The 25,171-nt window shown below is 46.7% G+C and overlaps 1 protein-coding gene across 11 annotated transcripts in view; it reads left to right on the forward strand.

The window, feature by feature from the left end:
• CUX1 (cut like homeobox 1) overlaps positions 1-25,171 on the forward strand; it is a 362,228-nt gene that overhangs the window by 241,070 nt on the left and 95,987 nt on the right. For all 11 annotated transcript variants that reach the window (XM_012758889.3, XM_012758893.3, XM_012758897.3 and 8 more), the window contains exon 9: positions 24,668-24,716. In XM_012758889.3, the coding sequence (XP_012614343.1) occupies positions 24,668-24,716 (49 nt within the window). The remainder of the gene's footprint in view (positions 1-24,667; positions 24,717-25,171) is intronic.

Here is a 25,171-nt window from a genome sequence, read left to right on the forward strand (position 1 = left end):
TTTGCTAAAGTTGTTTAGGGGGGGCCCATAGCCTGCATTGGGAGTGTAGGGAACGCCACGGCCCAGCAGGGGACAGAGGGTTTTGAAAAGGAGAGAAAACCAGCAAGGAAACCAATGAGTGTGCTTAAGACACGACCCTGCATGGCAGATGTGGATGGGACAAAGACCTTCCACGTGGATCGTTCAGGACTGTTTCATGGTGGTTTTGCACGTGTTATCTCGTTTGCCCTTCCAGAAACAGAGTCAGGCCCCTGAGCTAGTCCTTTGGGCTCAAAATCCAGTGCTCTTTGCACAATGCCGTGGGGGCCTTTCAAGACCTTTCCTGGTGCTGCCTTTGTAACAGAGCAGCGTTACCTGTGCAAGGGCTCTCCAGGTGAGGCAGGTGCTCCTGAAGGGTTCTAGCCCTTCTTTCCCATCCCCCACCATCCTCTGTTGTACTTACCCTAGTGGATTGATTTTGCTTTTTTTTTTTTTTTATAATATAGTTCCACATGAAAGGCTCAAGAAATTGTGCCAGGTAGAGCCCAGTTGGCTAAGCCTTGAGACTCACACAACTATTTTGATAATCATATTAGATGGTATTTTTGTCCCCTGATGGAATTTGAAAAGACTGAATTATGTGCCCCGAAATGGAGTCTCTCTGCTGTACCTTTAAGAATGTAACATTTTCTGTTTCCTGTCTTTTTGATGAGTCATCAATTTCTAGTACTGGTTGCTGTAATTATCCTGGTTGGATTAATTTCCCTAAAAATAGAGAAGCAGCTTCTTTTATGGTTTTGAGGATATAGACTTGAATAAAGAACCTACTGTCGCCTGAACCTTAGAGAGTGCTGAATCAGACTTGGAGGGAAAAACTGATGGCTTTTTTCTTTTTTCTATGTTTTATCTCTAAAAGAGTTTGTGGATTTTGTAGAATTCCTGAGATTTTTCCATCCTTGTGTAAGCATTTTGCATCACACCTAAAATTCAATGCCAGAGTGAGCCCTTAAGGGCTTTCCTTGGCTTTTGCACTGCAGTGGCCACCTTAGTCTCCTCAAAACAGGACAGCTGTGACCTGGCAGCTCCCCAGGCCCTGGGACTGGGTGGAAAGAAGAGGGTGGCTTCACATTTCCAAATCCAGGTAGAAATTGCTCTGAATGCCAAAGATTCTTCCTGTTCCACGGGCTCCAGATGTGGAAATTACGAAGCACCAATGAATGAGAATTCACAACCTCCCTCCCCACTCGTCTGTACTCAAGGCCGGGCTTTCAGACAGCAGGTGGGGGGTCAGACGCTAGAACTGCAGAATTAGGGCAGTTGTGGATGTGATGTGCACACAAACATAGAGGCTCACATCCTCTGTACACAGAAACACATACACCTGCATATACACAGGGATGCGCTATGCATGTGCACATGTATGGAAACATGTTTATGAATATACATAAAGTAATCATATTCACCTAGCATCACTGGGGGGGGGGTGCTGCAGGAAAAACCATTATTCATAGGCAGTCACCTGGGTTTGGCATGCTTCCATAAAAATCTTATCTTTTTTAGAGATCCTTGAAGTTTTTCTGATTCACTATTGAGGTGAATCTTGGGGAACTCACAGTTAAAAGCTACAGGACGTGAGTAAGGGACTGCCGAGTGAACACATCAATTTGTGGGCGTTCGTAGCCCTTCTAGTAATCTGTGGAATGAGCATCATGGCATGGGCCCTCCTGCACTGCAGAATCATGGGGGTCCAGTGAGAGGACAGGTGTGTCCCTGCAACCCACACAACGTCACCAGACTGAAATCCACAGCCCCACTGCTGGGTTTGCATCCCCAGGAAAGGAAACCACTATGTCACAGGAACGTCTCCACCGCCGTGCAACCCACACAACGTCACCAGACTGAAATCCACAGCCCCACTGCTGGGTTTGCATCCCCAGGAAAGGAAACCACTATGTCACAGGAACGTCTCCACCGCCGTGCTCAGCACGGCACTGCTCACAACACCAAGATACGGAGCCAAACGCAGGGCCCGTCAGTGTCGGAACGGAATACCATTCAGCTTTACAAAAGAAGGAAATCCTGACATTTGCAACAATGTGGATTAATCTAGAGGACGTTATGTTAAGTAAAATCAGCCAGACACAGAAAGACAAACACTGTGTGATCTTCGTCGCATGTGGCTTCTAACAAAGTTGATCACAGAGAAGCAGAGCGTAGGACCTTGGTTACCAGAGGCTGGGGAAGGGAGTGGGAGAGGAGAGATGGGGAGAGGTCGGTCAAAGGATGTATATTTATCATTAGGAGGAATTGAGCTCAAGAGATCTGTCGTACGGCGCGGTGACTGGGTAATGACTATACACTATAGTGAATCAATGAATGGACAGTGGTTAGAAAAATTAAAAAAATAAAAAGGAACCCACTGAAAGCTGCCTCCGAGGAGGGCCTTCATGCTATTCTCTGGATACACGCACCCAGCACAGGGCTGGTACTTCACCGAGGCGCAGAGACTCCTGTTGAATCAGTAGGTTGGCTTCCTGTGCCAAGCTGTGCCGATGGGCAGGTTGAGGGACCACAGAGCTGAACAGCCTCAGCTTGGCCAGCAAGGACGTTTGCTCTCTAGAAAGGCAAACTAAGGAAGCTCTTGGCTTCTAGTAAGGAAGCAGGAGTCTTCGTGCTTCAAGAATGAAGACTGAGGGCGAAGACCCAGCCTGGAACGTTCATGCCACCTTCTGCCACCAGTGAAATTCCTCAAGGCCTTGACATTCTGACTCACCACAGGGAGTCCCTCACTGCACCAAGAGGATCCTGGCCACACAGGTCATGGTGACACGGCACGTCATCTTTGCTTCAGAAGTGGCAGAGGAGAAAGCAACCCAGCTCATGCTGTCCAAGTCCCACCAAGGGCCCTGGTGAAGGGAGGTGGGGAGGCGGGCAGAGGTGAGCACCCATCCTTCCCGTGGAGCACTCCCGACCAGTAAAGAGATTAATTCCTCTTATATGACATGTATTATTTTAAGTACAAAAGTCATATACGTTTATTATTAAAAATTTGGAAATTTCTAAAAGATCTTTTAAAAGAAAGCGGATCATCATAATTCCACAGTGCAGAGATGGTGGTGGTTAACATTTTGGCATATTTCCTAACAGCCTTTTTTCTCTAAAAAAAGAGACTTGACTTCCGGTGGGGTTACGTCCCCCTCGTAAATGGAAAATATTATAAGTTGAAAAATGCCCTGAAAACACCTTACCTACCAAACATAATAGCTTAGCCTAGCCTACCTTAACCATGCTCAGAATACTTAGCATTAACCTATGCTTGGGCAAAATCATCTAACAGAAAGCCTACTTTACATAAAGTGTTGAATATCTTGTGTAATTTATTGAATACTGTACAGAAGTGTGGTTTCCACTGAATACATATCACTTTCATACCATTGTAAAGTTGAAAACTCCTAAATTGGGGATTATATAGTGCTTTATTTATTTATTTATTTTTACCAGTGGCATCAGATTGATACATAGTTTTGATTCCTAAATGTTCTTCAGAGACACAATGTGTGCTGTGTAACATCCCATCAAATAGGAGTGTCCTGGGATACTTACCCATTTATTTCCCTGTTGTTGGGAGCCTGGTTCATTTTCCACTTTCGCTGCCCTACAGGTTTGAAACGAGGAGGCTTTGCTCTTGCTCTTTTTATGTCTTTATATTCTGCCAGTGGCTGCCACCAATTTAGGTGGCTTCCCTATGCCATCATCAGATAAGAGCATTTGGAGCCCCAGAATTCTGCAAGGGCTCGCAGCAGCGCTGGTCCGAGGCTGCTGCTGCTAGACTCCTGCTCTGTAACACCTGTAGACTGGTCTGGTGAAAAGTCAGTGGACGGTACACAAGGCTCGGAGTTGAGAGACCCCCGCTCTGGTCCCAGCTCTGTCACAGGGGGTCACCTAACACAGTTCTCTCCCTGGGCTGCATCACCAACCTCGTTCGTGCTTAGGCTTAGACAGGGTGAAGTGCAGGGTTTGAGGAGCCCGATTATGTTTCAGCGTCTTGCTCTTTGTTGTGCAGTTTCTTCCCAGAGGCCTGGACCTTGGATACTGTCCCCCGGCAGGGCCTGTCTGTGGCGTGGTCTTCAGGGAAGGCTCTGTCCAGGGTATGGCGCAGCCATGGTGGGAAGAGCCTGGGTCTCAGCGCCAGAAAGACCTGGGTTTCATTCCTGACTCCATGAATCGAGTAACCTTGAGCAAGGCAGTTGTTTTCTTTACTCAGAGTATAGTTTCCTCCTAAGTAAAATGACATAGTGCCACGCCAAATGCCAGGCGCAGCATCAGTGCACGCACCGTCAGTATGGTGGCCCCATTGCCAGTGTTGTCTGCAAGGCACCCAGCACAGTCTGGCGCATTTAAAATATATCAGTTTAATCTCCCCCTGCTCAAGGTCTCTTGCCACTCTAAAGAATACTGTCACTTTCCGTGTTAAATTTGTGACAGTCAGTGTCTGCACTGCAAGACCTGCTCATTGCCTATATTAGCCACAGCTGGGCCAGTGAAGCACACTGTTTTGTGTCACATCATCTTCCTGAGGGACTCTGAATTTTAAAATCTTAATTAGTTACCATTTCGGTGCTGCTAATATGGAAGGGAAAGTTCTAAGTTTGAACTTTTGCATAGCTGTTAATGCTTTAATAGACGTGTCCCTAAAAAATCAACCCTGGAGGTTAATAACCATATAGTAACTGTCTTCTAAGATATAAATGCCACCTTTTTGCAAGACCCATGTTTTAAAGTGAGAACAAGCTGTCCAGTGTGTGGTCCCCTCCCAGCCAACTGTGACACCAAGGTGGCAGCCACACATCGGAAAGACTCTGTAGAGCGTAGAAGAGGTCTGGTTCCATCTGGCTCGGGGAATCTGGGCCACTCTGGTACGGTGTAAAACAAATTAAGAGAGGTGCCAAACAGCTGGGCACCCAACGAGGACGTCTAGGGCTCTTGTTCTGGGATTTTGTTAAAAAAAAACTTTTTGGAACCAGAGTTTAGAGAACGAAAAGTTTCCTACAGGAAACCGAGAACGAGCTGGATAATTGAACTCATTGATTTCCTTCACGGCTTGTTTGCCCTTTCATTCTCTTCCTGAGGTGCTGTTTGTTGAGGAATGTCTCCAATTGCCAGAAAGACAGTGGGGTGTCTCATATTTCCCCCGCCAGCCTTCCTTTCAGTCAGAGCCGAGTTCTGAGGCGAGCCTGCAATATGAATTTTTAATGCAGAACTTTATGGCATCGCTCTCGCAGCCGGGCTGCATCGCTCCCCCGAGCCTCCAGGTTTAATGCTCCGATGAACAGAGCGAAGACTGGGGCCGTCAGCATCATCACGAATTAACCCCCAAATGACCGCATCTGTACCCTCTCATGTCCCTAAAGGTAAACCTAAGAAGCTGGGAGAAAAAAAAAAAAAAGCTACGCAGTATTTGGAATGTTATCAAAATAGCCCAGAGTGCAAAAGCAGAAGCCTATTCCTGAAATCTTACTGGCTAGCACACATTTATACTTTTTCACTCATTTTTTTAAAGTTCGGTTATTTTTACTTTGATGCATTTGTGTGATCTTTCCACCCCTAAAAGAGCTTTGCAATTTGAAGAGTTTAACGACTATGTAGACTACCGGATATTTCCAGTTCCCATGGAAAGCACAAATTTAATTAGAAATCCAATTGCTAATGGATTATTCTGATGGAAAAGGGGCCGGTTGTGCTAAGTGGCTAATTCTGTTTGTAGGCATATAATTTGTTGTTGCTTTCTTCTGTGAGCTCTCTGTATTTTTGAAGATTTCAAAATTAAGAAGAAAAAGTCATACATAGAAGTCGCTTGGGTTTCTGTACATGAGAGGATGGAGCCTGCAGGAAGGGCTGGGATGATGGGCTTGGAGAAGATAAAGGAGCCAGATCTGAGCCCCGTGCAAAGTCAAGTCTGGATGTATTAAATATTTAAATGTGAAAAAAGCCCATGCAAACACTAGGCGAAAAATTTTAGGTGGATATTTATATAAGGGGTGGAATGGGTCTTTTGAAGCACGAGGCCAAAAGTAGAAATCACAAAGGGAAAAGTAATTCCCCAATCGAGAAAGCTCTGTTTTCAACTCCTGCCTAGGCGATTCTACTGTAGGCATCTCAGACTCAGGTTAACACATTATCCTGTGACTTCTTTCTACCCTGCAGACAGCTTCCCTTCTGTGTTTTCTCCTCCCCTGCCAAGGCATGCATGGTCCCCCTTCATTCTGGAAACTGAGGGTCCTTCCTGACGCTGTTATTCCCCACACACACCCCATCCGATCTGTGTCACTTCTGCCTCCTGCAGCGCAATGCGCTTCTCACTGCTTCCTCTCCACTCACCACCATCATTCTGGCTTTTTCATCTCTTGGCCTCACTTCTTCAGTATCTCCCCAACTTGTCACTCTGTTGCCGGTTTCTCCCCAGACTAATCCATCTTCTGAGTATCTGCTGAAAGTGTCTTTCGAAAATGTAAATCTGATCCTGTTAAAACCTGTCCCACCTAAAATCTTTCCAAGTTGCCCGTGCTATCTCTTGCCCCTAAGGAAGAGTCCAGAATCATGATGCCGCACGAGGAGCTTTGTGGTGCAGCTCTGCCTTTGCAGCCGCCTCTCGTACCAAGTCTGACTCGCTCACGGATTCCAGGCCTTGCCCAAGCTCACGTGTTCTTACTCACACCCTGGTTCCCTTTCTTCCCAAGCAGATCCCTGCCCTGCCCCCACTCCCACCTGGACCTACACAAACCCTCTGCATGTGTGTGAAAGCAGCTCTAGTTCCCCCCATTCTAGGGGCTCTTAACGCAGGATCCACGGAGAGAGTCCAGGGGCTTCATGACCCAGGCCCAGAAAAAACACATCTTTATTTTCCATAATGTCTAATTGCGATGTAGCATTTCCTTCCATTGCAAATTAAGTCAACAAACCCAGGCGATTGTAGACCTGTAACCTTGTTGCAAGTGGAAAACACAAATATTTTCATGTTAAATTCCAGTTGTCACAGATATTGCAAACTGTTTGTAGCCATTGCTACTTCAAAATGTCAGTAGTTCTTAGACCTGCTGCTAGATTTGTTATTTAGTATGCCGATAAAGAACAGATGTTACTATATCACAAATTTGGGGTTTTTTTAATATTGTAATAACTGCATGTCAGCATGCTTGTTTTCTTTGGTAAGCTAGTGTATTTAAAACTTCATTCTGAGAGGAGGTCCACATTCCTCTCTAGACTTCTGGCAGACACCGTGGCACAAGAAGGGTTAGGCACGTACATCAGATTGATGGAGTCTTGAAAGCTGTGACGGGACCCTCCTTGATCTTTGTCCTAGCACTTTGCACCACGTGACACCAGCTTCTATTATTATAGTTTGTTCATGCGATTTGCATAAGACCCACCTCTTCCAGGTGTAAAGTAGCGAGGGTGGGGGCAGGTGTTGTCAAGATGAGTGCAAGCACTGAAGCACTGGTCATTGCTGATTGCGCCTCAGCCCAGGGCTGGATGGACCCTCTTCCAGGGGCAGAAACAGCCTGCGTGCACCTCCGGGCCTGCACCCCACACGCCCAGCCACCTGCCATGCAGCAAGGGACGTTGAGGTTGCAGCAGGAAGCACTGGAGAGGCCTGTTTTGTTCAGCAGCAAGTGCCGTTGGCGTAGCATGGGACATGCCACAGTAAAGGAACTAACATGAGTAGCAACCCGTGGCAGATTCTGGTAATGAACAGAGGGCCCAGGTGTATTTTCAGGCTAAGCTAAGGGACGTTTCTTCTTTTATAAAAATGAAGCCAATACCACTTCTGTCTGGGGATAATTTGCAAATTCATTAATTCCTTTATTCAGTAAGGTTGGAGTGCCTACTATGCACTAGACATTATATAACTGCATGTCAACTGCATGCCAACACGGGTGGCACCACAGTGCCTTGGGGCTAAGTCTCTGAACTTTTCTTGCTGGTCTCACTCCCCAGGAGGGGGACTCACCTGCTGTGACTTTAGCTCCATCTATGTGCCGTGACTGTCTGCACAATTTATGTTTCTAGCCCAGATCGTAAAATATAGTTTTAGGTGCCCTCTAGCAGGGCGAGGAAGTACGGCTGCACACGTCTGTGACTCCTGGCACTGCAGACGGTGCTCCGTTTGCCAAGCCCCAGCCCAGCTCCAGCCGCACTGGGATCAGGTTGGTCACACAGGCATTGCCTCCTGAACTCGAGTAGAATTCTTCAGAGCGTCGGTTAAAATGTAGATCCCTGGGCTACACTCTAGAGTCTGAGTCACTCTGAGCTGGGCCCCAGGACTCTGCAGCCCTACACACTTGTGAGGTCTGGTGACCACACTTTGGAGAACTCTGATCCACTTGTTCCCATTTGATCCTTGATTCTTGGCTTAAGGAAAGAGTTGTGCATATAAGGACGTGGGGATGGCACTTCGGGAGCCCTCAGCTCTGCTGCAGTATGAAGGCGCTTACCTCTGTCGGGGCCACCCCATGTGTCCCATCCACCCACCACACCAGGCCCTGAGCTCCTCCAGGGCTCATCTCTGGGTTCCGTGGGTCTGCAGCCACACCCGGCACCCAGCGGGACTAGGTGTTGAACGACCTGTGAGTTGATGTACCAGTCACCTGCGATACCTCCCCTACGTCATCTGATGTTATTACCTTTTGGACTCTCACAGCTACTATATCCTGCCCCTTACCCAAAGGTCCAAAGAGCTAGTTTCTTAGAACATCAGTATATATTATATTCTCAAAGAGCCAGCAAAGGGGAGAGGAGGGTACATGCTCAGGGCGTCAGGTAATAGGTAAAGCTGGCATTCCTTGAACCTCACCCATGGGAGTCCCAATGCCAGGCGTAAAAGTACCAAATGAAGGGTTTTCATAACATTCATCATTTCCTAAGATTCAAGATTCTTAGGACATACGCAGCCAGGTTGCTGGCTGAACCCTGGCAGAGTGACCACCAAGAGTTTCAATGTCTTGAGTGTCTCCAGAACATTGCGAGGGGCAGGGCTGGGTAAAGACCAGCTGAAGTCCTGCCTTGCTCTTTGAGAATTCACCTTAGCTTTGATTGCTAAGCTAGTCTTCTTTAATAACTTTTTAAAAATGAATGAGGACACTCCTTATGTTATGGCATGGAAAGATCTTCAATATGTGTAATTAAGTGAGAAAGGCAAGGATGTGTTCAGTACACTGCTCAAAGGGGAAGACACATCCACGTTTACTAGTAGATACATAGAACATCTCTGGAAGGAGCTTAGCGGGATGAGGAGAGAGGCACCCTGTCACTGTAACTTGCAGAATTTTAACTATCAAATTCAATTGGAACCTGTGCAGTCTGTGCTGTGGCCTTCACCTTCTGGCTCGGCTGCGCTGTGGTCCCTGTGCCAGGGTGCAGTCAGCCAGTGTGTGTGAGCCACTGTCCTCCTCATGCACGTTCCGACACCCTCTGGTCTGGCTCCTGAGCCAGCAGCCACCAACGGTGCTAAGTGGACGTCTACTGGAGCTGTCTCTGTTGTTTGCCCTTAAATTATGAGCCATCTTTGTAGTAAAAAAATAAAATAAAGTCTGAGATGTGGATTTTGTCAGTCACTACATAATTTAGTCCTGTTATCGAGAACACGTATTTTATGTACGTATTTTATGTGGGCATAAAAAGGGATTTTTGTGCAAGGGATTATGAGGGCGGGAGAGATCTGTCTCAAGCACCTTCACATGTTGCTCTGCAGAGGGGCGACCTTGTCTACAGTCGCAGCAGTGACTGCTGGGGTCCCGCCCTGTGCCCTCCTCTCCCCCACCCCATTACAGGCGGGTAAACCCAGAGCCACCTCCAGTGTGGCTTTTCCCAGAAAGCACTGGGGCCTGTTGAACATGGCTTGACTTTGTGTCTGTTAGCACAAAGCTCGGCATTTTCCCTCCTGCTTATGTATTCTCTATTTCCTTATATTTCTTTTTATTCCATGAACTGGGTAGTCATTCTACATGTATTCTGGATTTTAGCAACTCATATTTCTGCTCACTTTTAACTATCAGTTAATTGCTTTTATTTTCACTTGAATTTTAATGATTTCCATTGTCCAGAAGAATCGAATACAGTTGGCCCTTTAACAGCACAGGTGTTGGGGTGCCAACCCTCCCCTGCAGCCAAAAATCCATGTATAACTGTTGACTCCCCCAAAATGTAACTACTAAAAGCCTACTGTTGACCAGAACCCTTGTCAATTACATAGTTGATTAACACATATGTTGTATGTTATATGTATTATATACTGTATTCTTACAGTGACGTATGCTAGAAAAAAGAAAATGTTCTTAAGAAGATCATTAAGAGAAACTGTATTTACTGTTCATTAAATGGAAGTGGATCATAATAAAGATTTTCATCCTTGTCGCCTTCACGCTGAGTAGGCTGAGCAGGACGAGGAGGGGTTGGTCTTGCCGTCCGTCTCAACGATGGCGGAGGCAGAGAAAATTCTCGTGTAAGTGCACCCGCATGGTTCAAGCCGGTGTTGTTCAAGGGTCAACTGTGTGTGTTTGTGTGCACATAAATAAGATTGTATGTAAGTAAGATAGGTCCCATCCATCATTCCTAATATGGTTTCGGTAATAGAGAATCGTCTTTTCTCCCCAATCCATTTTCTTATCTTTTTATGATTTATTACATCTTTAACCTGTCTGGAATTTATCATAGCACAGGGGGTAATATATGTGTCGGTCATTATTCTTTATATTAATACCCAGTTCGCCCAATAGTATTGACAAGTCCTTTCTCCAATATTTAACATTTGACAAATCAGACGTAATTACACATAGCTCTGGGTTTCTGTCTATAATTTTATTCCCTTGGTCTAAATTTTCACTTTAGTAAGTACCATACCATTTTGATGATATCTCCTTGTTTTGTATTTCAATATCTTACACAACCAGTTTACTGTTGTTGTCGTTTTTGTTTATTTTAAAGAAAACTTTTAGTATTTTGGTCACCTAATTTTTCTGTGTGTATCTTTTCATTTTACCAAGTTTTATAAATTGGGGAATAAAATTTATACTTATTCCTATTTAATGCAGCTGCAAATAAGAAATGTCATCATAGCTTCCTTTGGCACTAACATTTTATAATTTGATGTTCTATAAATGGAATTTATCCTATGTTATTTTAATTCCCACATGTTTAATATTTATATCCCTATTATAGATGAGATCTTTTATTTCATTTTCTTGATGTTTGTTACTCATATATGGGAGTTTTTTCTTTACCAAAAATTATGAGACTCTGCCCATTTGCTCAAGTGAATTCCTTGGATTTTGTGTGCACGTGACCATTCACCTAAATCTGTACCCTTTTGTGACAGCCAGAACATCTGCTCCTCTTCTCTCGTTCCTGTCTTCAAAAGCAGCATCTCTGTTATATCTCTGCGAAGAATAATGGTTTTGTGTTAACCAAATGCTCCAACAATTTCCTCTCCATAAATTCAGCTGCGACCTGGTTTTTAGATTCCATGCGATGAGACCCCCTCAACTGTCTTCTATTCTCCTAGGAGGATAGCTAGTTTTCTAGTAGGATTGCACTTCTTTATATTGCATTTCATTCCATTTTTATTTTATGTATTTTATAGATTTTCTTATTATTTAAGACAAGTTCAAGCTTATATTTTTGTTTACTTTATGCTTTAGCATTTCTTATTTCTCCTTAGCATCATTATGCCACACATGATGTTGGTTAGTGCCGCTTAAAACCTTACCTTAATTAGCTTTTTTAAAAAATCTACTCAGTCTTTGCTCTCTTTTTTCCTCAAAGTGTGTTTTTCCTACATTTTGTTAGATTTTGGATTTTCTTCAAAAATTTTGTTGTTATGGGTGAATGTGTCCTAATCACATGTACTGATAGAACTCTTTAAGTTTTTCTTTATTGTTGATTCTTTTCTGTTTTACTAACTCACTGTGTGTATGTCATACACTTTCTGATGTATTTAAGGCAGATCGGCTGAAGGGCCTAATTGACTGTCAGTGTCCTGTGAGTCTGCCAGTCAGCCCCACTCTTGGTCTCCTGTCCCTAAAATTCACTTGTAGATACAAAGCCAGTGATCCCTTATGAAACCTTTAAAAAACTATATGTTAAATTTTCTTGCTGTACTGTTATTACACAGCACGTCTAGCACAGCAACAATTAGCCTTCCTGACATTAACCTCGCCACCTCCCTCTGCAGTGAGTCCCAGTCTTTTATAAAATACACTGGATAAATTCTTTCTGAATTCCTTAAAGGTATTTGGATTTTCCAGCAATTCTCTGCTGCCTTCACAGAGCAGCGGCAGTTTGGCAGGAGTATCAGGGATAAGAATCGTTTATTTCCTGGTGTATGGTAAATATTTTTCACAAACTTGACGTATGCCACGCAGATCCCAAGAGGTGACATGGTGACATATGTAGGCAGAGATGTTCTTTTCACTGCATTGTTTTCAAGAATCTAGCAAGTAGCTAAGTTTCACTAAACTCAGAAATGTATCAACTGGGTATCCAGTATCCTTCTGGAAGTTACACCTATCATTTGAAAAGTGACTGAATTCAATTTCCTGTCCAGAAATATGATGACATTGTCCATCAATGATCAAAAGCATAGCTAAGCTGTAAGACCAGTTATTTGATGTCTGTGTCTTCCTGATGGGGATATTATGTCAACTGAAGTTATCCAGCCAGGGACATATGAAAGAATGCTTGGCTTGTCCAGTAAGAATCCATTCCAAAATGAATTCTGTAACATTATGCTTTTTAACTTAAAATGATCATCACACCTACCTCCACAAAGTATTTGGGCTGGTTTTAATACAAGACACAGAATCAGTAAGGCTCTTAGAATATAGTTTGGAAATTAAAGGGGTAGAGCTCAGTGGGAAAGATCACTTTTAAGGCCTGGCTTTGAATTTAAAAAGCTCAACTATTCAATCACCTGATATGACTAAGAAATTCCCACCACCAGATATTTTTTTAAGAGTTCATTATTGCTATGACACCCTGATATACTGTTTGCTTGGCTACAAGGGAAAACTTTATGTTGCAATTAACCTTTCTATTTTTTCCCCATGTCTGAGTATTGTGGACTTCCTTTGTGGTATTTTAGTGATTAGACAGGATGGAGGGTGTTCTTAAAGATTCATGGCCAAATCCGATGATGTCAGAATGAAGGGAAGGGACGGTCTTCGTGGGGCCAGCAAGTCTGGCCCCATTTGAATTGTTTGTCTAACACTTCCCAAGTAGAATAGGAACCGCTGAATTATTCATTTTCAAGTTGCCCTAAAAAAGGCACTTATGCCTCTAAAATGCAGACTTTTGGTGCCAGTGTGAGAGGAAGAGGAAGGATGCTGTCTTTCCTACAAGTGTTCTGCTGCCTCACAGCCGGCTCTATAGTTTCAGTTGACTTACCAGCCGGCTGAAGTGCAAGGGCAGTTAAGTGGGGAGGGGAATGTGGACAGATCCTCGAGTGATTGGAACCGCAGGCAAGCTGAGCATTTGATTTGTAGGGAAAGACCAGGTGGAGGAAGGTGTAGGATGAGCTGTGTAGTCAGAAGGCCCCAGAGAGAGTGGGTGTGGTCTGAGGAGACAGCCTGAGCCTGGGAGGTGGGCCCTGGAGACCACCCTGGCCTTGGCCTTGCGGGTGAGGAAGGGGAGGAAGCCGAGAGTAATAGCTAGTATGCAACTGGAAATCTTTTTTTATTCTCAGTTTTAGCTTCTCTGCCACCAAACCTTTTCTTAACAGTCCTTACCAATTAGTACTTAGGGGGAGAAAGGAGGTAATTGGAAGCCCATATATTTGGGCATAAAGGCAGGGTTTCACCTTAAACAGATTGCTCACCAGGCCCCAGAGCCCATGTGTCACAGTGCTGTCCCCCAGCCTCAGTTTCCCCACCTGTGACATCCATGCAGTTCTCTGTGCAGTGCAGGAGGCCCGTGAGAGCTGGTGGTGACTGTGCCCAAAATCAGGGTTTTCTCTTGGGTTGCCAAGCAGCCGGGCCAGTCCCTGGGGGCGACCATAGGCAGGATGCTCATGGGTTATGGGGACAGGGAAAAGGAAACGACCCGAGAACAGTTCTGAAAGAGCGCGCTCGCGTTGGGCAAGCAGTGTTTCAGCCACTAGAGAGGTTTGCTGACAAAGTTTTACCCTAAATGTGTGAAGGAAACTTTGTTAAAAAAATCTGCACACTGCCAGTATCATAGCCAGTGAGGTTTATCCGAGGTGAGATTATTGCTAAAAAAGAAAAAAATTAGATCATGTGCGTAGATGACAGAACGGCAGCCCTTCCAAAACATCTTTTAAAAACTTGAAACTGACGAAGCAGCAACCTGGTCTCCATTCCCGCCGATGTTGCTCTCTGCCTGTGGTTTCTGGGTGGTCCCAGCCACTCCGCAAGCCCTGGAGGGCAGAAGCCGTATCACCTGCATCTTTTTAACTGCTCCATGACCAGGGGCTCAATTTAAGGTGATGGACAGTAGTACCTTGTGCCTCAGTTTCCCCCATTATCTGAGTAGGGGCAGCTCACTATGGGAGCCCCCTGCCCGGGTCCATGAGGCATGGGACTGGGGCATCCCTTCCTGAATTCATTTTCTTCCCGTTCTCTGTTCTCAGCTAACAGCCTTTTTTTATGTCAAAGCAAATATACATACAGCATATGATTTTTTAAATCCCGTTCTTCTTACAGAGATGTGCTTTTCACATATGTTTTCTCCCATTGGTAAGTGAGGAAATTGACATTCTGAGAGGGTAACTGTCTTGACTAAATAAGGCAAAGTCTGGCATCGGGTGGACCTGGGCTTCCTGCAGGGACAGATGGACGGCCATCTCTGATCCGTGTTCTTTCCCACAGCCGCGCCACAGCGTCCTCCCAGACAGTCCTCCTCTGGGTTTTCATGTCGCACTCACCACCTCATTTCCATGCAGATGGAATCAGAGTGGTCAGCATCATTGCAGACTTTATGGTTAACAGATGGCGATGGGTATAAAGCTACTATCATGATCTTTGCTATTTATCATCTTAAAAATGGGGTGGGGGGTTTGTTTACTTTTTATATGTTGATTTTCCAACTTACAAAAGAGGGGAGACTTGTAAAAGGGATCCCTTTGTACCTGGGACTGATCTTGTCTCACCTGCTCCTGTTTTGTTGTGAAGCTACTTCGAGAATCCTTTCCCTTCATCCCTAAGCACTTTAACACGTATGTCCTCACAGTCTTCTTTTTAATACAGCCACAATACTATTATCACACGAAAAAATAATTCTTCATATCACCAGATGGATCTAGTCAATATTTCAGTTTCTAGTTACCCCTAAACGTCATAAATGGCTTTATTTTCCAAAAGTTGTTTGAATCAGGATTAAAGTAAGGTCCACATGCTGCAATTGGTTGTTGTACCTTTCAGTCTTGGCCATTTTATAGATTCTCCCAACCCCATCTCTTTTTCTTTTCTTTGCAACTTATTTGTGCAAGAAACGGGTTCCTTTCTTGGGAAAATTTTCCCCTCACCCCAGTCGGGGGTGTTGCCAATGGCACCCCCAGGTATGGTTCATCAAGTCCCTCTGTCCTCTCTTCTGTGTGACTTCGTAGTTGGATCTGGAGGCTTGATGAGATTCAGGCTGGAATCAAAACTATTTCACGGGTGGTTGTGATTGTCTCCTAAGGGTCTCAGGTATTAGAAATTAGTTCTAACCAGAAGTCAAAGATCCTGATTTTCATGCACAGGCTCCTTGGTGGTTTACAAAGCCCATTCCACCCACACGCCCCAGGTGTTCTCATTTCACCCTCAGGCTAGTTTCTTGGGGAAGGCGGCCTGGCCCCCTCTGTGCATACTGGACTGTCTGGCTCAGAGGTCTGCCAAGGTTGAGCAACTGAAAGGCAGTGGGGAAGAATTCGAATCCCTTTGCACCGCCAGCCACATTCTTTCTGTTCTGTAGACCAGATTTTCCTAATTTCACCTCTGGTGGTTCCCTCAGGGTACTTGATTTAAGGAAAGAAAGGGTTTTCATATCCAACCTGCTCCCCATTCCTTTTGGTGGAGCAGAGCTGCTGAAACTCCAGAGCAATGACAGGAAGCGTCCAAAGATTAATCCAGATGCTGTCCCTGGAGGCTTTGGATGGTCTCAGGAGCAGAAGCAGGATGAATTATGCAATATCATAACCCAATTCCCTGGGCTGCAGCTGTCCTGTGTTCCCTGCCTGGAGGTGCTTGAAGACTGAGTGACAGTCACAGGCTGCTCCTGGTCACACTGAGGGTCATACTGTGGTGGGTGACCAGCCTGCCGGAGCCATCCTGTAGGTTTGGCACAGGTGGAAGATGAACCCCGTGTGGGCTGTAGAAGGTTGCCTCCTTCGTCAGCTAGACTTGGATCGAACTAAAGAATGAAAGGAAGATTCCATTTAAATCGTTCCCTGCAAACAAGTTAACTACATAGTGGGGCAAGAATGGAGATTTTCTTCCCGTTTGGAATTGAAAAGATGAGGCTTAGCTAAAATTATTTTTAATTGTTATTGTATCATTTCAATTTAATATAATGGTCATAAAACAACAAATTGTGGTTGATTTCTGAGCAGGCAGGGGTGACATTCTGGCCATTTAACTGTCTCTCCACAAAGTTTCATTTTCAATAAAAATTAAAACCACTATTTCTAGAAAGTTATCCCTAGGGATCCAGTTCTATGGACCAGAGGGTCTTGTTCCCCGCCCCTGATGGGGAGGGGTGAGACCACTCTGGAGTGACACATTTGATTGGTAACACCAGATGGCTTCACCCTCCCTGCCCTCCTGCCAAAGCAGAGGTGGCTTAAACTCAGGTGGAAAATGAAAGATAGGGTCCTTCAAGAAAACCTTTCCCCAAAACACTCTCTCTTCCCACCCCTGCCCCCTCCACCCTGCGTCTTCATTCTGGGCCAACCACTGGGCCAACCATTCTGGGCCAACCATTCTGGGCACAAGCTTGAGTAGGGAGCCAGGCCTCCAGGGGTCAAAGGGAAGCCCAACTCTGGGCCTTTATGTACTTTTTTCCCAAGGCTATTAATCCTTGTTTGTCAAAAGCTGTAAAAAGTGAACTATTTTTCCTTCTGCAAATACAGCTTGTACACTTTCTTTAAAAGTCATACTTACAATTTGGCAAAATAGTTCTGTATCCTCTGCTCTTTAGAATACTAGACACTGAACTGTTGCCTGTCAGAAGCAGAGTGGACTTCAGGTAGCACAGATGTTGCTCATTTGCATATTTAGTCAACAAGTATTTAGTGAGCACCTGCTGTGTTCTCTGAAATCATGGTGGTGAATAAGCAAGTAACAATATGTGAGCAAGATACTTCCAGACAGGAATAAGCACCGTGAAAACAGCAAGTGGACAGAGGAGAGTGGAGTTGTGGCGAGGGGGGGGGGCTCTCAGAGCGGGACCCTGAGACTGGATGGCTGCAGAGGCCTGAAGGTGGGACAAGCATGGCAGTTTCTAGGAACAGAATAGGACTAAAATAACCGGGCAAGTGTTGATTGAGCTGTAGAGGGAAATTTACATGGACTGGGTGTCCCTATAGATGGCAGAAAATAAGGCTGCAAGAAACAGGGAATAAACTCCAGGACGAGGGCCCTGGTGAGGAAGCAGTTCTGTGCTTAGGCTCCTTTGTTGGGAAGACTAGATATCGTTTGAAAAGTGGAAAATAAAGCCAGAAAGGGAGTCGAGGTGTTGATAGGAGATAGTTCTGTAATCGTCGGCTGAGGCCCTGCTCCCTGCAGAGTCTGGGCCCACAGGGGGCCGAGGGCACCCTGCCCGTGAACCACGTCTACCCGGGAGAGAAGGAGCCACAGAGAAACTCAAGGGATCAGCTGCGCCGTCCAGGGCAAACTGGTGGCAACAGGCTGGATTTGAACCCAGCGCCTGAGGGGATTCCATGCGGGAAGAGACGGTGTGGAACAGGCTTCCAGGGCAAGGCTGGAGGGAAGGGCCCTCGTGTGGGCAGTAGCGGGGGCCGCTGAGGGGAGCCAGGACCGTCCAGCCCGTCCTAGTGGGGTTCGGGCTTAGGTTGCCCAGAGTAATATCCCCAACGTGCGACAGCTCACCTTGTCTACAAAGGGAAGGATCTCATCCGACTAAGATAAGACAACAGAAACTAAAGGTCAATCTCATATATAAATATTTATGGAAAAAATACTAAATAAAATATTAGCAAATAGCATTCACAAGCATATGAAACGGGTGCTACGCCACAACCAAAGGGGGCAGGTAACTGTCAGGATAATTTACAGTGTTAGCAGGTCACAGGAGAAAATCCATTTCATTAGCTCCATAAACACATAAAAGATTCTTAATGAAATCAATATCCGTCTTTTATTAAAAAGTCTTAATAAAATAGGAACAGTTGGATATTTCATTAAAAAAATAATATGTTTGAAGCCAAAATTCAGCAATATGGTTAGACACGTTACCCTGCGAGTCAGACCCTGGACAAGGGTCTCTCTTGTCGTCCTTGTGTTTAACTTAGTTCCAGAAGCACAGGTCAGCACCGTCATCCGGAAGAAGGAAATGGGAGGTGTGAGGAGGGAGCGGGAGAGACCATGCTATCTTTATGGGCTGACAAGTCGTAGGATACCATGAAAACGCAAGACGGCAATGGGAAAGTTGGCACAGACTTGAGCCAACCACGTTGTGGTTCTTCTCTTGTCTTTCTGGAAGGTTGTACCTTCCTCTGCTCAGTAAGCTCATCCTCGTCTTCCAGGATCCAGACTGGGTGTCCTCTCCTCCCCCAGACCGTTCCTGCTCGTGTCTGCAGAGCCCTGTGTACCCCTTTCTGGGGTGTCCCTGTACTGAATCACCTGCGTCTCCCTCTGAGTTGGCGGAAGAGGGCCCTGCCCGCTTTCCCGCTGTCGGTGCCTCTGCTGTGCTCCTAGGTCGTGCAGGGTGGACCTGTATGCCATGGCCCGCTCAGGCCCTGGGACACTTGTTCCTCTCAGGTGTGGTGCCCAGCAAGTGCTCAGCAGGCACTGTGATCACAGTCTGCCCTCCTGCAGCCTGGGCTGGGCTTACACCTGTCAGGGAGGGACGGTGCCCACGCTGGAGCAGCACACGGGACGCGCCTCCTCTGGGGCTGAGCAAGCTTCGCCTGGGGTGTAGGCTGTCATGAAAAGGACACACCCTAAGGACAGCTAGGCCGTGACCTGCAGCACCTGGGGTGAAGGGGAAACATTCACTTTATCAAGCATTCTGGCTTTTTATTTAAAGCAGGAAGAATTAATCTTTAAATATTTCTTCTTTTGATGCCAAAGAATTTTACAATCTGGTATTGAGACTGTTGACTTTTTACTTGAGTCCAAGAAGATACACTGATCTTTGAGGGCCGTCCTGTGTGGGTTTTTTGACTGCCTCATGGATATACTCTGTTTTAACAGCTCCTGATGTCAGCGTGATCGTTGGGTATTGAAATATGCACCGGCCTTGCCTGGTGCCACGCGTTAGCGCTCCGGAGGCTCTTGGGGAAGTAAATACCGAGTTTCCAGCATGGATACAATTTCCCTTCCATCGACCTTGACCGTGTCCTTTTCAGTTCCTCATAAAAATTGTGTGTTAGCCCAGAGAATACCCTGAAATGATCTGTAGGGAACTGATTGAATGAACTACATATTCTAGGCCAAACTGAAATTATCTGCTATGCGAAGTCAGAGCGGCGCATAATGCCGTGTGCAGGTTAATAGATCAGTGGAAGCTGTTTTGTCAGCTCGTAAAAAGGTGAGAGAACTAAATTTTTATAATAAATCGCTTTGCTGAGCAAACAATATGTGCGGTTATTACGGACTTTCGAAAATAAATGATTTTAGGCTAATGTCAGGCTCCAGGTACTGATGGGGTAGTTGAGCCTTCAGAACGGAAAGAATGAAAGTCCCTGGAATATTGTTGTCGCTCACACTGTGGGAGCCCACGCAATTTAATTCATGACTGTACTTCTGAGATAACATTTATAGTTGTGGTGTTAACCCCTGGGCGTTTTCATATTACTTCTTCAGGACAGTTTGGCAGGATGAGTTTTGTTGGGGGGGGATTATGAAAGCTGAGCACAGGGTGCTCCGAGGCCAGACCCGCCGTCCTGGTCCTGGTCCGCAGGTGCTGATGGCCACGCTTCCCATCTTCAAAACCCCAATCGTATTTAAACACCCAGCTACTTTGTTTTGGTTTTTTCTTTGGGGGGGTGCCTTTAAAAAGCATGATGCCCCCTAAGAACAGTGAAAATAGTAATCCGAGCTTTTCCTCGCCAACTGCTTCCCTAGTTCCTCCCGTTGCCTCCTCCTGTGGTTTCTGGTCCCTTCTGTGAGTGGGAACTGCCGGGCCCAGCTATCACCAGGAGACCTGGTGCCGAATAGGCCTGCCCTGCAGCCGCAGAACTCAGTGTTGTCGTTGTCATTAGAAAGGTTGGGAAAGACAAGAGTTGCTCTCATAATGAAAGGTAAGTACAGCCGTTGTTATCGCATTAAATATTTTGGTCAGTTTATCAGTTGCTTAGTAACCAAAGTGAAACTGACCAGTAGATGGAAAACTTGCAATTCATTTCCAGGGATTGCCTCAAACTGCCAAGGCTGCACCTTCCTGTTTAAATGTGACTAAGTTTTTATAAGTGACTTGAAATCTTTTGGAGATGAGGCATGGTTTTCTGGATATTAGGTTTCCTAGTGAATATCCAAAGCCACTCACCGTCTGAGAAGAAATCCAGAGTCTATGCTGGGATTTGCCAGGAGGCTCCCAGGCTTCACAAACCTGGCAGGATCCAGACGCCACTTCCCAGCTACCAGGGATCCCCACTCCGAAGATCTGGCCTCTGCAGAACCCCTCTCTTCTCCATGCCTGGGGTGGAACTGAGTCCTGATCCCTTGGACACTGGCAACAGCCAGGCCAGGAGTGAGGAATGGATGAAAACAGCGGGGTAGGCCAACACTCAGGGGAACTGCCTCATCCTGGTACTACTTCTCCCAGAGGATTAAGTTCCAAGGGTTTTCCTGGTGGAGGAGCAGCAGAGGGGGTCACCAGTGAGGAGTCTGGGGGTCTGGGGTCATCCCCTTCCTCCTTCCTTGATTCAGCAAAAATATATCGAGCACCTACTATGTGTTTTTCTTCTTCATTCTGTCTTAAGACACACAGAGCAGGGCTGGCTTCTCTGTCCTCTCCCCAGATATGTTGCCAGAAAGAATAGCTGGTTACCCCTAAGGGGCCCTGAGAACACAGCAGAAACAGCTTTGTGTATTGACTGTTGATTAGTCATTTCTATTGTGGCCCCAGAGGAAAACAGCCCCTCTGAAAGACCCCAGCCCAACAGTGTATGTGATCTGAAGCTGTACAGATAGGCCTCAGAAACGAAATAAGCATGAGAAATGCACTCAGGGAAATAAAGGAATATGTTAGCAATGTAAAGTAAAAACCAGGAGTAACTTTCCAATGAACCAAATGGAAATAACAGGTATGAAAAATCAAATAACTAAGCTAAGGAGCAAAAAAGAAAGGATAAATTGCACTGTGGGTACTGCTAGAGACAAGTTAAATCAAGTTCAAGAAACTTTGAGAAGGCGGCAAGAAAGGATAAAGAAATAGCAAAACATAAAAGAAAGATTGAATGATGTGGAAGACAGAAGCAGGTGTGCCAACAATATCCAAATAATAGGAGCCCCTAACAGAACAGAAGAAATGTTTGAATGAAAATAAATTAGCCAGAATTAAAGAGGGATAGTAGGGCTTTGGGGGGAGCAAGCAGGAGGGGCTAGTTAGTCAAAGTCCTTACCTAGACCCATCCACCTCCCTTGTTCTGCTGCCAGCTCTGCTCTTGAGCTCGTGAGAGGAGCTGGACATTGTCACCTCCTGCAAATCTCGTTTTGGGTACTCAGTAGCTATGTATTTCCATCTTTTTCTTCTAAAACTGCGGCGCTGCCAAGATACACAGGAGCCATGTCTGTGTCTCCATGCGCCTGTCCCAGCACCAGAAGACCTGCAAGTGTCTGAAGCATTCAGAAACATTCACGGATAAACCAGCGAATGAGTGATGGCGCCGGGAGCCAGCAAAGTTCTCCATGTGCACCTGGACTTTGTAAATACTCGGTGAATAACTGGCTGATTAAAGTTCAAACCTGTGTTTAAAACTTGTGATTTGCCTTAAGGAAAGTTTAGAAGCTTTTAGTTTCATTTTGTATCTGAGAGGGTTCCACCCTTTGAGTCCTTCAATAACAGGTTGTCAAGGCAGCCGCTGTCTGTATTGACTGTTGATTAGTCTTTTCTGCGTGGTTAAGACCCTTAACACTGTAATGATTTTTTTAACCCTTTGTCGTTTTTAGACTATCTTTGCACAGCAGTTTTTCTGTAAGATCTTGGGGGTTTCAGTTTGAGATGACGCAGAGAGATGTTTTGCAGTTTAAGCCACCCCTGACCTCCCTCCGCCCCCTTGCACCCAGCACTTCACTGCCGAGGCCCAGCGTGGGTATTTGTCTTACAGAGACACTGCCTTCTTCATGAAATCATCCTAAAAATAGCTTCATTTAACTAGGCCATTTGATGAGCTGTTCCAGACTTTTTTCTCAGACCAGTCTGAAAGCCGGATATTATTTCAAACAGATACAATGAGCATTGAACCTGATCACAAGGCGTCTGTTACCCTGTTCATGCTGCCGGGAGTTGATAAGATTGCCTCAAATCACAGCGTGCAGTTAAAGGCTGGAGAAGCCTCAGGCCACAAAAATAGACCAGCCCTGGGGCCTGAAGACAGTTTTTCTACCTCTCAGGATCAAGGATGTGCCTGGGTCCATTTTGTGTTGCTGTAACAGAATATCTGAGGCTGGGTAATTTATAAAGAAAAGAGGTTTATGTGGCTCACGGTTGTACAGGCTGAGAAGTTCAAGGGCACGGCCCTGGCTTCTGGTGAGGAGTTCCTACTGCGTCACAATGCAGCAGAGAAGGGCAGAGGGGAAGCAGACAAGTGCCAAGAGGGAAACCCAAGGGGTGCCCTGGCTTTATTGCATCCTGTGTGCGGGGCACTAACCCATTCCCTCCAGAGATAATCCAGTCTCATCAGAGTGAGAACTCACTCACTACCAAGGGGACAGGACCAAGCCATTCATGAGGGACCCAAATGCCTTCTACTAAGCCACATTAAGGATCAAATACCAATATGAGCCTTGACGGGGACAAACAAACCCCAGCGGAGGGGTGGGTTGAGGGTGGCACATTTGTTCAGCCTGTGCCCCCTTAGAACAAGTGACACAGGTTTCAGGAGGAAGGAAGAACTCCCATAGGCCTGTCCAGGTGCCCTGGGCTGTTGCTGGCAGGACAGGCCACACTGGGGACTCAGGCCTCTAGTCTGGCTGGAAGTCCTGTGGGTATAGGGCAAAGGCAACACCCAGCCTGGGCTTCAGAGAGCTCACTGAGTATGGGGGCATCAAATGAAAACTCAAACGTGCAAACTAGGAAGAAGAGATCATGCCACTCCCAGAAATGGAGCCACTGGGAGGGGCTGGGAAGAGCCGGCAGAGTGGGGACAAAGGAGGTGCCGCCCAGGCAGGCGGCGCAGGTGGAGCCTGGCCCTTCCGGGTCCTGCACGTGGAGGGGGCTGCTGGAGCACGTGGGCTGAGCGGCGGGTGCAGCCCTGAGAACAGCAGCCTGGTGTAGGAGGGCCGTGCCCACAGCGAGGGTGGGGTGAAGCCTGCGGGCCACAGAGAGCAGGTGCCGTGGACTTGGAGCAAGGTGGCAGGAGGCCACAGCAGGAGGGCCCAGAGCGCCAGGCAGGGTCTCTGTGGCTGTAACATCCCGCTCTACGGCCCATGGGCTAAAACCTCCCTTGGGTCACAGACAGTCCCAGCCTGTGGCCTGCTAGCAGGAGCCGTCCTCAGGACCGGGCTCACAGACGTTGGGACAGTGATTTGTCCCAGGTCCTAACCTGACCTTCCAGGTACTTTTGGAATTGGCCGTGCCCTTCCCAGGAGGACTCTGAGGGTTCCTCTCACATGGTGTTGTATCAGAACCATGTATTTGCCCTCAGATTGCTCAAGGAAGTACTTTTAAAACAGAAAAAAGCAAAACAGGATGGAACTGGGAAAGCCGCTTTTCTGGGCAGGCCAGGTGACAATGGTGAACACAGGGGTGTGTGCTGCAGACTGCAGGGTTGCCCAACCTGCACCCCCAATCTCACCTGCCTGCCGACCCCCAGCCAGCCACCTTCTCTCGGGCCCCTCAGTCCCGGCGAGGCCTTCACTGCCTAGTTTCTTGTCCGAGCTCCTTCTCCCAACTCCTGCCTGGCAAACTTCTACTCATCCTTCAAAACCCTGCTCACTCATCACCTCCTGTGAAGCCTTCCCTGACCCCCCCAGGAGAATTCACCTCTCCCCTCTCCTAGAGCACTCTGTTCTGAGTTCTGTCTGAATCTTGGCGGGATACACTGTATTTTATCTTTATTATGGCTCTGTCTCCCCATTGGGATTAGGAGCCCCCGAAAGGCAGGCAGCCCGTGGACCCCAGACATGTGGTTACCGTAGTGCCTCTCCTCATCAGTGGGCAGCGGAGACCCCCCCAGAGGTCTGCACGGCCCTTCTCTCCCTTGCACTGGGACAGCCTCGCCCATGTGAGCGGTCCCTTTGCCTCACTCTGAGCCACCTCCTGTGACTAACGCACTCTCTCCCTCTCCTCCTCCCAGGGCCGACGAGATTGAAATGATCATGACGGACCTGGAGAGAGCGAACCAGGTAGGATGCCGCGGGTCCGAGGCCTGAGACCACACCGGCAGCCATGGCTGCCATCTCAGGAGATGCGTCACTCTAAGTTAGAAGGCCGATCCTTCTTGTGCTTTTTACTTAAAATTGTCCACATCGCCACTTTTTCTGATGCTGTGAGAAGTAGGAAAATTCATGAAAAGTCCAAAGCATTATTTGCTTGGCAAAGCCTCTTATGCGGTCCCAGCGTCTGACACATCGGTGGTGAATGTCCATGATGGCGTGGCGACTGTTTCTTTTTCTTAATCCATCTTGTAACTGTGTGTCTCTGTCACCCTGGCATCCGTCACGCTGCAGGTTCATGCCACGAGTTACACTAGTGAGAACTCGGTCACCGCCACCTTCACAGGTCGCAGACACTGGCTCTGAGAGGGCTCGGTCCCCTCTTGGCTGATACTCGGCTGTCAGAGTCCCAGCGGGAAGTGCCC

Source organism: Microcebus murinus, chromosome 19, assembly GCF_040939455.1.
Source record: "Microcebus murinus isolate Inina chromosome 19, M.murinus_Inina_mat1.0, whole genome shotgun sequence".
Taxonomy (NCBI): domain Eukaryota; kingdom Metazoa; phylum Chordata; class Mammalia; order Primates; family Cheirogaleidae; genus Microcebus; species Microcebus murinus.